Source organism: Piliocolobus tephrosceles, chromosome 3 (assembly GCF_002776525.5).
Source record: "Piliocolobus tephrosceles isolate RC106 chromosome 3, ASM277652v3, whole genome shotgun sequence".
NCBI classification, from domain to species: domain Eukaryota; kingdom Metazoa; phylum Chordata; class Mammalia; order Primates; family Cercopithecidae; genus Piliocolobus; species Piliocolobus tephrosceles.
The window spans coordinates 170532266-170547002 of record NC_045436.1 but is presented as its reverse complement, the minus strand read 5'-3'; the positions used below and the strand labels follow the sequence as shown (position 1 = coordinate 170547002).

At 40.6% G+C, this 14737-nt stretch overlaps 1 protein-coding gene across 1 annotated transcript in view; it reads left to right on the top strand.

Moving 5' to 3' along the window:
* Positions 1 to 7979: 7979 nt before the first annotated feature.
* Positions 7980 to 14737, top strand: part of C1QTNF7 (C1q and TNF related 7) — a 104462-nt gene continuing 97704 nt past the window's right edge. The window contains exon 1 of the mRNA XM_023206931.1: positions 7980 to 8197. Within this exon, the coding sequence (XP_023062699.1) occupies positions 8185 to 8197 (13 nt within the window). The 5' untranslated portion in view covers positions 7980 to 8184. The remainder of the gene's footprint in view (positions 8198 to 14737) is intronic.

Sequence of the window (14737 nt, the reverse complement as noted above, 5' to 3'; positions counted from 1 at the left end):
GGTAATAATCTATCATCAGAATGTAATCATTTCAATTTCATATTATCTCTTCCTCATTATAATGAGGTTCACAAGATAATGCCCCGCCCCAAGCATTGTATCTGATACCACTTAATGATTGTTTGAAAATGGGTGAAAGAATGCATGCACACCTGAAATTTACTTCCTAAGTCTGACCACCTTTTCACTACCTAACCTTTCGAATGGTTTCAGTCTTGTGTGGCTTCCTTTGGTATTTTTTAAATATGTACATAAACACAAGATATTGTGTGAAGCACCATGGATAATAGAAAGTTACAAAAGTTCAAGACATAATCCCAGCCCTTGAGAAACTTAGACTTTAGTATAGGAAAATAAAAACCACACACACACACACACACACACACACACACACAAAAGGCACGTACATGAAGAGCTATGACATGAAGCAGAAAGTGGTAAGTACCCCGTGAGTGAGATAAACTACTGCAGCCTGACAGCATTGAGAGTCCTTGTAAGCAGGGCTTTACTCTGCCAAGAGAACTATGCATGCAAGAATTAATAGCCAAGTGAGGGATAAAGTCATGCTTTTAACAGCTGAGCCAGTGCCCATTAATACCACCCTCTGGTTGGGGAGAAGAAAAACTCATCTCTGGGAGTGGTGTTGAAAAGCACAAGGCTTATGCTTCGAAGTTGAAGCAAACCTTGCTACTCTCAACCTCTAACCCCTTAATCTGCAAAGCCAGTGCTAAATCCAGGTTTTGTTTTTGTTTTTTTTAATCAACTGTACACACCTAAGATCTAAAACACACTTAAATAATGGTGGATTCACTCTGTAGGGAGATGACTTGCCTGTAACTAAATGAAAACAGAAAATTGAAAATCATCCACCTCACCTGAGGACAGGGAAAAAAATGTAGACAAGAGGATTGCCCACCCTAAGAAGATAAATAATTCCTTGTTCCATCACAGAATAGGAAGAGAATTCAGCCAAGGAAGCCGTAAATGTTCAAGGTTGCATTCCCACAAATAGTGAATCATGGCCAGTGAATTTACCAAGCAGATGATAATGTCTTTTCTGTTAGAGGGAAACTAGACAAGGGAAAGAAGATTATGGAAAGGGAAGGCAAGTATCATTACATGAATGTGCTTTGCGCAATATTTGTACCATAATGTGCTCCTCAAGTTAGCATTCTTTGAATCAAGTGTTTTCTTGTAAAACATAGAATATTTTACCCATCAGTAGAAGACTGAATGCACCAATGGTACCACTATTTTCCATCTTCCTGTATCCATGTCATTTGGTGGACTCTTATCACTGACTTTCTGGTCTTGAGCATGACATTTGTGTTAGCCAATGAGTCAATAGCAAACTTGATGCAAACAAAGACTTGAAAAAGTACTTGAATATTTCCAGCTTTTCCCTTGAGCTCCTCAATTGCCTGAGAACATGTCCAGACTATCCTGCTGGAGGATGAGACACACAGAGCAGAGCTAGTTACCCAGCCAAGGCCATCCTAGACCAACCAACAGCCAGAAGACCACTAGACATGTGATAGCCTTAGCCAAGACTATAACTGCCCAGCCAAGCACAGCCAAAATCAGCAAAACTCCCCAGGCAACCCACAGATTTATGAGGAATAATAAAAGCTTACTGTTTTAAGTCACTAAGTTTGGGGGGTTCTTTAATATGGAAATAGTTAATTGCCATATCCCTCTTGGAGATTCCCATATATAACTACGATCTTCCAAACTTATTTTACCATGGAGCATTTTAAGAGTATGATTCCACAGACAATACTCCAGGGAAATACTAGATTTTTTAAAAATGTAATAATAGAAATGCTCCACGGTGCCAATTTTAGAGATATAATAAAGACAATGTGGATTTGATGACTGAATGTTTTGGGGAAGAAGGGGAAGTAAAACCAATAACATGTGTTTAAAATCCTAAACACTTGAGAGGACTGTGGTATTAATGACAGAATTAGGCAACTCAGGAAGAGTGGGTTTAAGGGAAAAAAGTTGTGATACAGTTTGAGATATCAAACCTGAAGGAAATGCACTACCTTCAGGAAGTGAGATCCTGCAAGCCTTAGAAAAGCACAAATGATGCCAAAGGAGAGGTTGGATTGTCCTGTAGATTCTAAATGGTGAACACCTGACCTGTGAAAGGAGACCATGCAGAAGATAAGAATCAAGGGCTAATTAAGGCACCTCACATAGGTGTAATACAGGTGGCCACAATATGCAGAGGCCAAAAGTGGGAAAATGACTTCTCAAGTCCAATGGCAGAGTTGAGTCTGTAACTCAGACTTTCGATTTCTTGGTCACCTTACCACACTGCTCATGAGTCATTTAGCCACTAATTAGATATTGGCTCACTGGAGGGCAGCCAACCAAGATGGTAACCTAATTGAAATCATATTGCATGAAGAACACTTAAAATCATTGAACTTGAAGAAAGGGAGGTAAAGTTGGTGGGTGTGGGGGAGGCTGAAAATTGCCTTTGGATATCTGAAAGGCTCTTGCATGTGGAAAACAGAGCAGAAATAGTCACTGTTGCTCAGAGAATTATTCTAATGCCATGTGAAGCCATGACCCCCTTCCCTAGGAGCAGTCCAGCAGAAGTGGTGTGGCCATCTGCCAAGGACGCACAGATGGATCAGGAAGAGAGTGAGAGAGTGAATTAAAACACTCTCAAGTCTTATTCCAAATCTCTGATCCTACAGTCTACAAACAGATCCTTTCTAGTCTCCTTTTCTAGTTTTGACTACCTGCAATAAGTTGACCTGCTACCCTAAATCACCAAGGAAGTATAAAGAAGCCTTCAGATTTGCTCACCATGGCCAAAACCTATGAAAAGTGACTCAGAGACTACAAACTCAAAGACATGACTTCCGTGTCTCCAGTACTCCACAGTGACAAGCACATGGTGGGCATCTGTGTGCCATCTGACAATTGGGAAAAAGCTCAGCACCTCCTGAGTGACTTCCCTTTGAAGTTGGGTTGGATCATTTTCTACTACCCTGAATAAAAGCATTTCAGTTGAGCTCCAATCTCCAAACATTAGAAATGTATACAAAGGGATGGGGTTTTCAAGCAAGGTTCGTTTCTCCTTGATCTCTTCCCCAATGTCTTCACATGTTTGATAGAACTCAGCAAACACTGTATTATAAAATCCAGGTGAAGCCACCTGGGTTTCAGGATATAATTTGAAACCTGGATACTGCATGCAGGCAAAGGAATAGAAATAACGTTAACACACAAAGCCTACTACATGAAAAACATGAAAAACGCTCAAGCCTTATAATTGCATTCAGATAGAAAGTGTTTGCTGCCTCTAGCCATTTAGAACATCTTTCAGAAGTAATCTGTACTCATCTCAAATACCCATCTTAGCAATGAATACTAAGGAAAATACATGGTTTAAGCATATTTTCTTCATTTGACATGAATGTGTTTTCACCAACACTTGAGAGCTTGGATTGCTGGAACCAAACAGCCTAGGTCAAATCCCAGATTTGTTTGTTACCTTCTGTGTGACGTTGAGCTGGTCACTTAACCTCTCTGTATTTGACATTCTCTACTGGTAAAATAAGGATAATGTTGGTATCTACTTCATAGGCTTGTTGACAGCATATGATGGGTTTATACATTCAGAGAGCACTAAAACAACGCCTAGTACATAGTTAATGCTCAATGAATGTTTGTAATTATTGTTACTGTTGCTTTGAAATCACAGAAGGATAAAAGGCTTTGACCCATTTTTAAAAGGTTTGTGGAATGAAGGAAGCTGCATTTCTAGTGGAAATGCTCCAAATACCTGAGGAGGAAACAAAGTGTATGAACTAGGACCTTTTGTACCTCTGTTCTGAGCAGTTCAAAGCCAGTAAGAAAAGCATGTGGCTCAGTGAATGGCAGTTAGTAGGAAAATTAGCTCTTGGTCAGCATTAACAAGACATTTACTCTATTTCCGCTGAGAAGCAGCCTGGAACAGTCAATGTCAGAACACACAGTAAAGCAAATGTTTAGGCAAGTGGAGTTTATAGTAGTAAATGCTATGGAGAGTATTTAACTTGTATTAATAACTTGGAGTTTATAATTTCCTTTATGCTCTGCTTTGAAAGTTATTCATGAAAATCTAATAGTAACTCGTTGGATAATTTTCTTAGTAAATGCATACATTTTTAAAACATGGAGAGTAAATTTTGTTTTTGTTTTCAACATCTATTTCTCTCACTAATCTTTCCATGATTTTCAGTTTACTTAGCCTATTAGCACACAATTTATAAAGCTCAAATTTGTACAAGTACTCACAACTGGCATTTAGCTGGATCATCTTTGCAAGGGCAAGAAAGTAGGGATTTATGGTTAACATAAAAATAGCTATCAAAGGGCAAAAAGTTTCAGTTATATATGATGAATAAGTCCTAGATATTTATCATACAGCATAGTATCTATAGTTAACAATACTTATTGTATGCTTAAACATTTGCTAAGAGAATAGATATTATATTAAGTGTTCTTATGACAAAATAATAATAATAAATAAGGAAGGAGAAAAATTTTGGGGGGGCAGATGGATATATAGGTGGCATTGGTTGTGATTTCACTGGTGTATATTTATCTCCAAACTCTTCGAGTTGTACACATTAAATACGTATAGCATATTGTATGCCATTATACCTCAATATGGTGTTCTATAAAACAGCTATCATGTGTGAGCATTTATTATTGGGTTGGGACCTTTTCTCCATTCCTTAAATATAATATTTTACTTAATAGTCCAAGAAGCTTTCAAAGTGCTTATATTAGAGCAACTGACACTAGCTAACTCTGACAAATATATCCCAAAACTCCATGGAGAGACACAATGTAAGTGTGTATACTATTCAGGAAGATTCAATGCAGCCAAGCAACTGTACTAGGCAGCAGACCACTGAGGGATCCCCCAGGGTTCAGCCTTCCTTCTATTACTGGGCTCTGCCTCTTCTGAGTCATTTGCTTCCAGCCATATGGAGAGAAGAGGGAGAAAGAATGTGGAGTAGACACATCAGCTCTTGATTACCTCAGCCCAGAAGTACCCACCCCATGACGTCTGCTCATGTCCCATTGACCAAAAATCAATCATATAGTCAACCACAATGCAAAGGAGGCTGGGAAATGTAGAGGAATACGTAAGCATCGGTAAGCATCAAAAGTATCTGCCATAGTTTACTCCCTGGTTACCAAGAATCAATGTCCTCTTCTCTTTCCAAACACAAAACATCCCTACTGCCCCCGCCACCGCCCCCACTCCACCCCCCCCCCCCCCCCGAGAGTAAGCAACCTCTAATCCCACCTGCTCACTGCATTCAGCACCTCCGAGGTGATCTGGACTTCTGGGGCATGTGGAGTTATCTGCATAACTCTGGGTGTGGCCATGTCTTGATTCAGTGACCTGTGAATTAGAAAGGAAGTGATGTATGAATGAAACATACAAGTTCTCTCTCTCTCTCTCACACACACACACACACACACACACACACACACACACACACACACACAATGTAATAGCAAAAAGAGAACCATAACATAAAATCTAATTTGGAAAAGGGAAGAATGGGAAACACATAGCAGCCACTGATGCCCAGGCTGGCCAGGCCAACATAGTAAAGGCTCACTGCCTTGTGTGTGGAGTTGGTTCTTGGCCGTGGTTCTGCTCTCCAGGGAATATTACTTTGTCCACCAAAGGAGTATTTCTCTGTGGCCACCGGTTCTTCCTTCTGAGAGGCTCCCCTTGCCTATTCTCCTTGGCCACCTCAGAGGTGGGTTTCAGGGAGCTTTCCCTCCATGCAGGCCTATAGCCAGCCTTGCCTGTCAGTGGGAGAAGTTGTTCCCAACCTTTAGAGACATTTGTAGTACAAGATTACAGGCTTTTTTGTTTTTAGCAATATACCTCCCTCAAAAAATTGGTAGGCTACTACAAGTCATCAAATGTAGGTACTCTTTCCCATTTCCTTCTTATTTCTGTTTATAAATTAGCTATTTCTTTCCTGAGTTCATCTCATTCTTGAAACACTTTGCCAAATGCACTCAAAAGTACCCAACCCACACAACTAACATTCTCTCCCCATCCTTTTCCTTTAGAACTACACGGTTACTTAGCATATATTGCCTTACAAACTGTCATAGGTGTCAGTTTCACCAAATGTTTAGCTACTGCAAAACATGGAACTTCATCTTTCCAACCTTTGATATCAGTTCCCTTGACACTCACAATGAGGCCAATGCCGCCATGTTTAGGTTTTTGTCAGAGCAGCATCCCATGCCTATTATCAGTTTTGAAATGGGTCAGGAAAAGCTAGGCTAGTTGCTGTCATGAACATCCCTAAATCTCAGTGACTCCTCAATAGGTCTTGCTAAGTACCTGACGCGCAGCGAAGTGCTTAATTCATATTTGTTGTATACAATTATGTGAATAGGTTGTTTTTACTTATTGGCATTTAATCTATCTCAACTAAGGAAACCAAAGTTCAAAGAAAGTAATACATCCAAAGTCATGTAACTGGAATGCGGTAAATCTAGGATCTGAGTTCAGGTCTATGACACTACATGTGCTGGTGCCTGCAAATCTCTCCTCAGTGGAAGTTAGAGTGAAAAGAGACTCCATCTTTTCTCTGCATTCACAGCAAATAACACCTAAAACTTGAACGTTTCCTTGCAGTTTTCAATTCTTTCTTTCTTTGCACTATTAAAATCAGAGGTATTATCCTCTGCCCATTGCATAATAGTTATTTTAGGTGACTCAGAAAACATAGAGGAAAAGAAGCTATAGTTTTTGAAATAATGAATGAAGTTTGTTTCCTGAAACTTGTTTGCATAACTTTGCACGGTGAACATATTTAATAGATTATGCCCATGTCAGTATTTCTATTATCTACTAATTGGTCTGTTTATTTAACTGATGTTTTCAATTCATTTAGAAGACTTTAATACATCATAACTATTCATTAATGTATGCCTGGCAAAGGTATGTATTGTCCTATGTTTACTTCTATACAAGCTTTGACATATTAACCATCCCTAATGTGAACATGTACGCAAACCAAAATTGTCAAAATGTTTGGTGTGAATATATGCAATACTTTATTTATTCAGTATTTTTTGAGCACCTGTTATCTATCAGGTACTAAGCAAGATCTGTTTTGAGATATACTATCAAATATTTTTCATATCACCATTTTCAGTTGATCACACTGTAAGTTGGCTATAATTTGAATTCACAAATGCTCGTGTGTGTGTGTGTGTGTGTGTGTGTGTGTGTGTGTGTGTTTTAGTGGCAGTTGATGGAAAGCAGTACAAATAATTACATTTGTAACATTAGTTACAGATCAAATGTCAGAAGATTTATTCAGCCACAGACAGACACTGCAAAGTAAGCGTCTTCTCTAGTTCATGATTCGTATGTAAGATAAAGTTTAAAATAAGACCAATGCAAACATCATTTTAGGCAGTTTTCCCTTTTGTGAAAAAAAATCGCATATAATAATTTAGATTTTTCACACAGATAAATTAGGCACAAATTGCATGGAAATAACTCTGTTAGCAAAAGTGATGTTTAAACATGATTTCACCAGCATCATTTTTCCATAAGTTGGGGCATAAACTTTCCTGTGTACTCTTTTTGCTTCCAGTGACATGATACTATTTGGTCTTTAGGCATCACTTTAAAAGGCAGAGCAACTAGAAGTAACATGGTAAGAAGAGCAATGAATAAAAGAGAGAAAGAGAACTGTTTAGATACCTGAGACCCCTGCTTTTCATTCGCCTCAGTCTGGGGTTTGCAGAAGAACACTACCCACTCCTACTTGTTCTTAACTAGTGTATATATTAAGCTCTTTGAAATGTGAGTATTATGGGAAGGATCGCAGTTGCTTTAAATTATAGAAGTTGGCAAGTGCCTGGGAGAAGGAGTGGGAGGTTGTTTAAACTGAGAAAGACAGTTGCAAAACTTCGTACAACAGCATGAGCTCCAAGCTTCAAATGCATTCTCATGCTCAGACGAGCACTTATTTTTCATCAACTTATTTTTTGTGTTGTTTTGGAGCAGCTTCGAATAATAAACACATATTTCTGCTTTAAATTTTTAATGGTGACTACATTCATGGGACAACCAAAGCAAGAAAGCCTCATGTTTTGGGGGAAAGTCTGATATCTGCAATGTCCAGACAAGGTAAGCTACCATTTTCACTGCAGTTTTTCTCTTTTTACCTCCTGTTCGGCCTTCATCAAAACATTTACTGGGAGAACTTAAGAAAGCTCCTTGTAAAGAAATGGGGGAACTTGTAAAAAGTATGTCAACAAATGATAAATCAGAGGTTAGAAAACCTCCGCAGGAGAGCGTTCTCCTACTTTCTATTCTGCTTGACGCATGAACCTCTTTAACTATCTTTCACTATATAAAAAATGCCATTTGTTTCAGAAAATGTAAGTGGAGTCTTCAAAATCTCCAATCTGATGAACTTAGCATTTGTCAGTGTGGTGACAGGCTAACTTATTGCCAAGGTCAGTTTATCTATGTTTTCTTATCCCGTTATGTGCAACTCAACTTCCGGAGCTGTGATTCTCCTATTAACTTGGAAATGTTTCCCAAGGAAGATTTTAATATCATTCCAAAAATTCTCCTAAGTGCAGTTACTATGGCTTCTTATTAACTTGTTTTGCAGAATATGTTTTTGAAAGTTAAATAAATCATTTGTCTTTTCCTTTGTAACTGACACGGGAGGATGTTACAGATATTATATATCCTGGGAGAATGAAACAGTTCAACCCAACATTCATTAATTCAAGTCACAGTCAGCTGACAATGTTATCTAAATAGGGTGACTTTGCCTTCTCAATTGTGCCTCATACACAGGTCGGGAGCAGCGAGGATAAGATGTTTTCTTCTTTTTCTGTGCATTGGTCACATGAGAAGTATCTTGTGGGTTGAGGTGGAAGGGCATATAAATATGTGATCCGTTGTTCCATTTTCCCTGAGAATATCTCTGTTATCAGTGTTCCCATCTTTCTGAGGCACAATTCCAGGTGCAAAAAACTAGATTGTCACAGAAATCTGCACATTCTTTCAGCAGGCAGAGATTTTATCACAGCTCCACATTCATTCCTTCACGCACACATGCGTGCTCACAGGCAAAGGTTATAAAACCCTGCGGATTTGACAGAGCTTGAGTGGTTTGGGACATTTAGGTGACCTCAGGCTGCAAAACCCACTGGTATAGAAATATTAGCAAGGTTAATTTCTCACCCATTAGGCCTAGGTGAGCAATGTGGGCACTGCCTGGGACCCTGCTCTTGGGCTGAGAGGGCTCTGCCTTCTTGCTACACCAGTTCTTTCTCTGTTTCTGGAATATTTTTTTCCTACTGTGTCAAATTCTAGTTACATAAAGTGGACTGTTGTGGCTTCCTCTGCCTCATGGTCTCAATGATAAGAAAGCGATTTAGGTAAGAAGGACACTATAGAAAACCAAGACGTCAGCTTGATCGGCTCCTTGCAAAGTGATCAGGAGACACCACCAGTTGCCTCTCTCCACCCATAGTTAGTGCGGCGAGTGACCCGCAATGCCAATTCCTTATCTTTCTCGTTCCCAAATCTTCTGTTCTCCTTTTCCCCTCCACTTCTATCTACACCAGCCCACAGAACATTAAGAGAGGGAGTAGTGGGTTGGACACGCAATATTACTGTCTCCTTCCGGGTCCTCTCGGCCCATCCCCAGGCCAGTCGGGGAAGCCCCCACCCTATTTGGAGTGGGGTCTCCGGGGCCCCACCCATGACCTCATCGCAGGCAGCTTGAGAGCTGGGATGGCCAGCGTTTGCATGGCGCCTGAGTGCACCCTGGGGACGGGTGCGGCAGAGAAATGCACAGTGTGGCATGACGTGACTGCTGAGAAGCCGGAGCGCGAACTTCCTTACCGGCTCCAATGGAGGCTGGCGGCATCTCTGGAAGCCAGGCCCGCCAGGCCCCACCCCTGAGCCCCAGAAGGCCCCAAAGAGGACAAAAACAAAAAGGCTATTAGGGTTGCTAATGAAGCCCAAGCCAGGTGACTCATCGAAGGCGCAGTCACTGGGGGGCTTTGTAATGAAACCTGGACAGAGCCCTGGAAAGGACAGGTCAGGGTTGTCCCATAAAGGGCGCTGATGAGAGAGGCCCACAGTGACCTAATCGCACCTCCTCGCCTCGGAGAGGCTGGGAGAGAAAGGCAGCGTCTGCAAGGGACAAGAGCGTTAACCAAAGAACTGCTGGGAGTGTGGCAGCCACGCTGTGTTAGCTTTGAGTGTGAGCCAGGCTTAGTCCACGTTTCGGGCCACAAGTTTGTGAACCTGGACCTGAAATGCCCCAAGGTTAGGGATCAATGGCTGATGGGCTAGAAAAAGAGATCATGGTAATTCAATAAACCTTAACCGAGTGTCCACTCTGTGCCAGATACTTTACCAAGGCTGTTTGAACGTGTCCTTGACAAAGACAGACCAAACATTAAAAACAGCATAGGAAAGATGGCAGGAACACAGAGGGGCTTTGCAAATCAGCCTGCTGAAATCAAAGAAAGCGTCCCATAACGCTGTACTTGAACTAGACCTTGAAAGATGAGTAAAATATCATGAGAGAGCCAAGAGGGCCAGGGGTTCCCAGGCAGAGCCCGGCAGGCAAAGGCACAGAGGTGCGAAGACCATGGATGCACCCATAAGCCAAGTAACTTGGGCATGGCGGGGCTTTATTCCCCCAAGTGTCTTGCAATGAACAGCACTTTCATGGGTTATTATTATAATAGGAGGATAACCAAAAGTATTTCCTGGTCAGGCAAGTTTTGGAATGTTGAAAACTGTGCACCATGGTGCATCAGCACTTTGGCTCAGGGGTCACAAACATCTGGCTTCAAATGCCAGCTCTGCTCCTTCAATGACGTGTGAACTTTGACCCATCCAAACAATCAGTTTCTTTATCTGTTAAATGAAGATAGTAATCATATCTATCTTCTATGGGCATGGTGAGGATTAAATTAGAGAGTCTGTATAAGGGTCTACTATCAAAATGGCTGACATACGATGAGAGCTTAGAGAATGTTAGCTATTCTTATTAGCTACTAAATGCCCGTGTCTTTACCTCAGTAAGTGTCTCATGTTTTAGTTGGCTTATGTGTGTGCTGACTCCCATGATTGGGTTATTACTTAAAATCTAATGTTTTCCAAAGTCATTTGACCACAAAACCATTTTTTCTGAAGTATCAAATAGACCAATGCATGCTGGAAAATGGTGAGGTTGAGCTGTCCTGGTGAGTTGAGGTCACATGTCCTTTGAGCATTAAATCAAAGTTTCCCAAGATTTAATTGAAATGTACTAATCTCCACCAGTCACTTCACCAAAAAAAAAAAAAAAAAAAAATTCTCTTCTGTATTTCTATGAAACAGAAGCCCAACATTTGGGATTCTCATCTCTAAGGAAATTGACATTTTTTTTTTTTTTTCTAACTATGTTCAACTTTTGGGAGGAAAAGTGTCAGCAAAGCAAATTGTTTTCAGGATTTTCACACTTGGAAAGTCAGCCTTTGCCTAAGTTTGACGACCTGCTGTGGTGAAGGACAATGCAATAGGGACAGTCTAGAAGAAAACATCATCCTACCTTCAAGGAGCTACCAATTGAATGCGGAAATAAAATGTGCATTCCAACATCTAAAATGCAAAATTAGATATTGCAATTTAGAATGTCAGAGAACTTACAGTGAATGGGAGTTCAAAGAAGACCACAGGCCCCTGGAGTAATACCAATAATTAGTCACATTCTTGGACACTTACCAGATACAAGGAATTGTGCTGAGTACAATAGAATTAACCCACTTATATCTTACAACCAGGTCACAAGGTGGGTGTAGACTTACCCATTTGGCAGATGAGAAAAGTAAGCCCCAGAGAAATTAAGTAACCTGCCTGCAGTCTTTCAGGACCTAAGTGGCAGACTAAGGTTTCAAACTCAGGTCCATGTGATTCTCTGTATCCCTCACCCAGGGAAGACTCCTCAGAGGAGGTAACATGCAATCTGGCCTTGAAGAATAGATAAGGATTGGTGAGAAGGGCCTTCCAGGCAGAGAGGAGAATATGAGCAAAAGCACAGGAGACTGAGAGAACAGCATGGAAAGTAGCAGGAAGGCTTCCCTGCAGACAAAGTGCATGCATATAGTGCAGAAGGAGATAAGCTTAGAATACTTGGTTGGAATCAGATCACAGAAAGCCTTGAATGCCAAACCACAAAGTTTAGATTTTCTTTTAATGAAGTAATCATTTAGGTTTGTAAACAAGAAAGTAACGTGATGAAAACAATGAATTGAATGAGTAACCAGTGCACAGCTGTGGCAGAGACTAAACTTCCAATCAGGAATCTAGATATGTCCAGGCAAGAGACAGCAGCAGTGGTTGCTCACACAGCTGTTAAGGAGTGGAGGTGCACATTTGACCCAATTAACACCAAGACTTTGACCATCTCAATGGTCTTTAAAAATGACAACCCTCAGACCCCAGTAAATCCAGATTCTATGTGGGCCTCACTTTAAACCCTGTAAAATGGGAAGGGTAGGAGGGGCTAGTTGACCTCTGAGGTCTCTCTTAACTTCTCACACTCTGTGAAGATAACACTCTAAGCACTTTTATGGAAATCATAAACTATACAGGTCCCTATTCGATCAGCAGGTTCCAAACTTCTCTTTCATATCAAGCAGGCACATTTCCAAAAGAACTTTAAGGTCTACAAAATTTTATGCATTAACTGCTATAGCAATTACATAATAATAGTATTGGCACACAATGATTAGGGGAGGGTGCATTTTTATATATTCCTTTGGGAGAAACTTTTTCCATCCTCCTGGCTATCTGCCTTTTGTAAAATTCAACCGTCTACCTCTCATGACCGAGAACTTTTTCTACAGTTTTTGACATATCAGGATCTCACAGTGCTGTGAATGGTAGTTATTCATGTAGGTATCTTATGATCTTCTGCAGCTCCCAAATAGGTGGTAAGCTTTTAGAGAGCAGACATAAATATATCTTTAGATTTTCCAATGCCTTGCAACTATAGCAGGTCTGAATCTTATAAACACAAGTCTGCAAGAAATGTTCTATTTCTTTATTTTCTTGAAATCAACATAAATCTGGCATAGAGTCTATGCGAGCAGGAACTTTAGTTTCTTACATTGTTTAGGCTGCTACCTCCACCACCTTTAACACTAAGGTCAGGCAAAAATCCTGGGAGGTATTTCTTCACACCAATTATGCCCAGTCTTGTCTCGTAAATGACCTCTCCCTTTGGAATCTGTGGATTCTGCTTTCAAGCCCTGCCTGGGGACTAGAAGTCACTGTCAAGGCCAAGAACCTGGTGTCTGAGTAGGACCAGGCAGCCCTCCCTTCTGAGGTCTAGCCAGGCAGGGTAACCATTTCTACTTCTCACAGATTCACCAACCCCCAGTCTTTCCAGGTGTGAGAAAACCTCCCATCAAGAGTGTCTCATTCCCCTCTCCCCAGCATATACTCTTGGGCTTGGAATTTCTGAAAAGAAAGCAAGTATTGTTTTCAATAAATCTCTTCCTGTTCTGCAAAATCCTTGAAGCAAGGAAATACAGAAGGCAGGGCAACACTTGTGAAATGATAAGGCAGAGGTGAAAAACAACACATAAATTAATATTTAAATAAGGTATTCTGTCACCCAGCAAACAGGTGTTTAATAATCATCAGCAAAATAGGTGGCCAACAGATGATAAAACGGCTTCTTCAAAGTTACTCAGTTTGCCACCAGAGAAGGCATATATTATAATCAGATTAATAGTGTCTTTTTATTAAGTGCCTACTGTGTGTCATGACTTTATATATACTGTCTCTTTGTCCCTATTGTTTAGATGAGGAGAGGTAAGTAGCTCACCTAACATCCTATACATACTAAGAGAGGGAGCAGGTGTTTAAACTTATATAATGCCCATCTTTAAAACCTGCACCCTTTCCACACTGCCACCAGGACTCTCAGAAAGGATTTTTCTGTTTTCCATTTAGCAATCTGGAGTTTTACTTTTGACTAATCCTTCAGTCATTATTTCCAAATAAAATGTATTTTAAATAGAGAATTTCTTAATGAAATTTATTTTGCCATAAACTTAGTGTGGCTTTGTTAGATATAGTAATGAAGCCAACGAATGGTTTATTACCCCATCTCACTGCTCATCTGCAAGGTTGTGGGGTGAGAAATAAAGCACTTCGTCTAAAGCCAGAGGGTTAGACGACAGCTCAAACTTCAATATATGTTTGTCTGTCTTCCGTCTCCAAATAGAGGAGAGAAAACTGGTTCTAATTAATGAATTATTAATTGGTTCTAATTAATTGATTAAGACTAATTATAGTCTGGTATTAAATATTGGCAGTTTTAGGGCCTTCATGTGCTACCAGTGACATAAAGCCATGGCTAATGTAGTTGCCTCAAAACACATCCTACCATACATACTATGACAGTATTTTATTTTATTTTATTTTATTTTGAGACGGAGTCTCGCTCTGTCGCCCAGGCTGGAGTGCAGTGGCCGGATCTCAGCTCACTGCAAGCTCTGCCTCCCGGGTTTGTGCCATTCTCCTGCCTCAGCCTCCCGAGTAGCTGGGACCACAGGCGCCCGCCACCTCGCCCGGCTAGTTTTTTGTATTTTTTAGTAGAGACGGGGTTTCACCATGTTAGCCAGGATGGTCTCG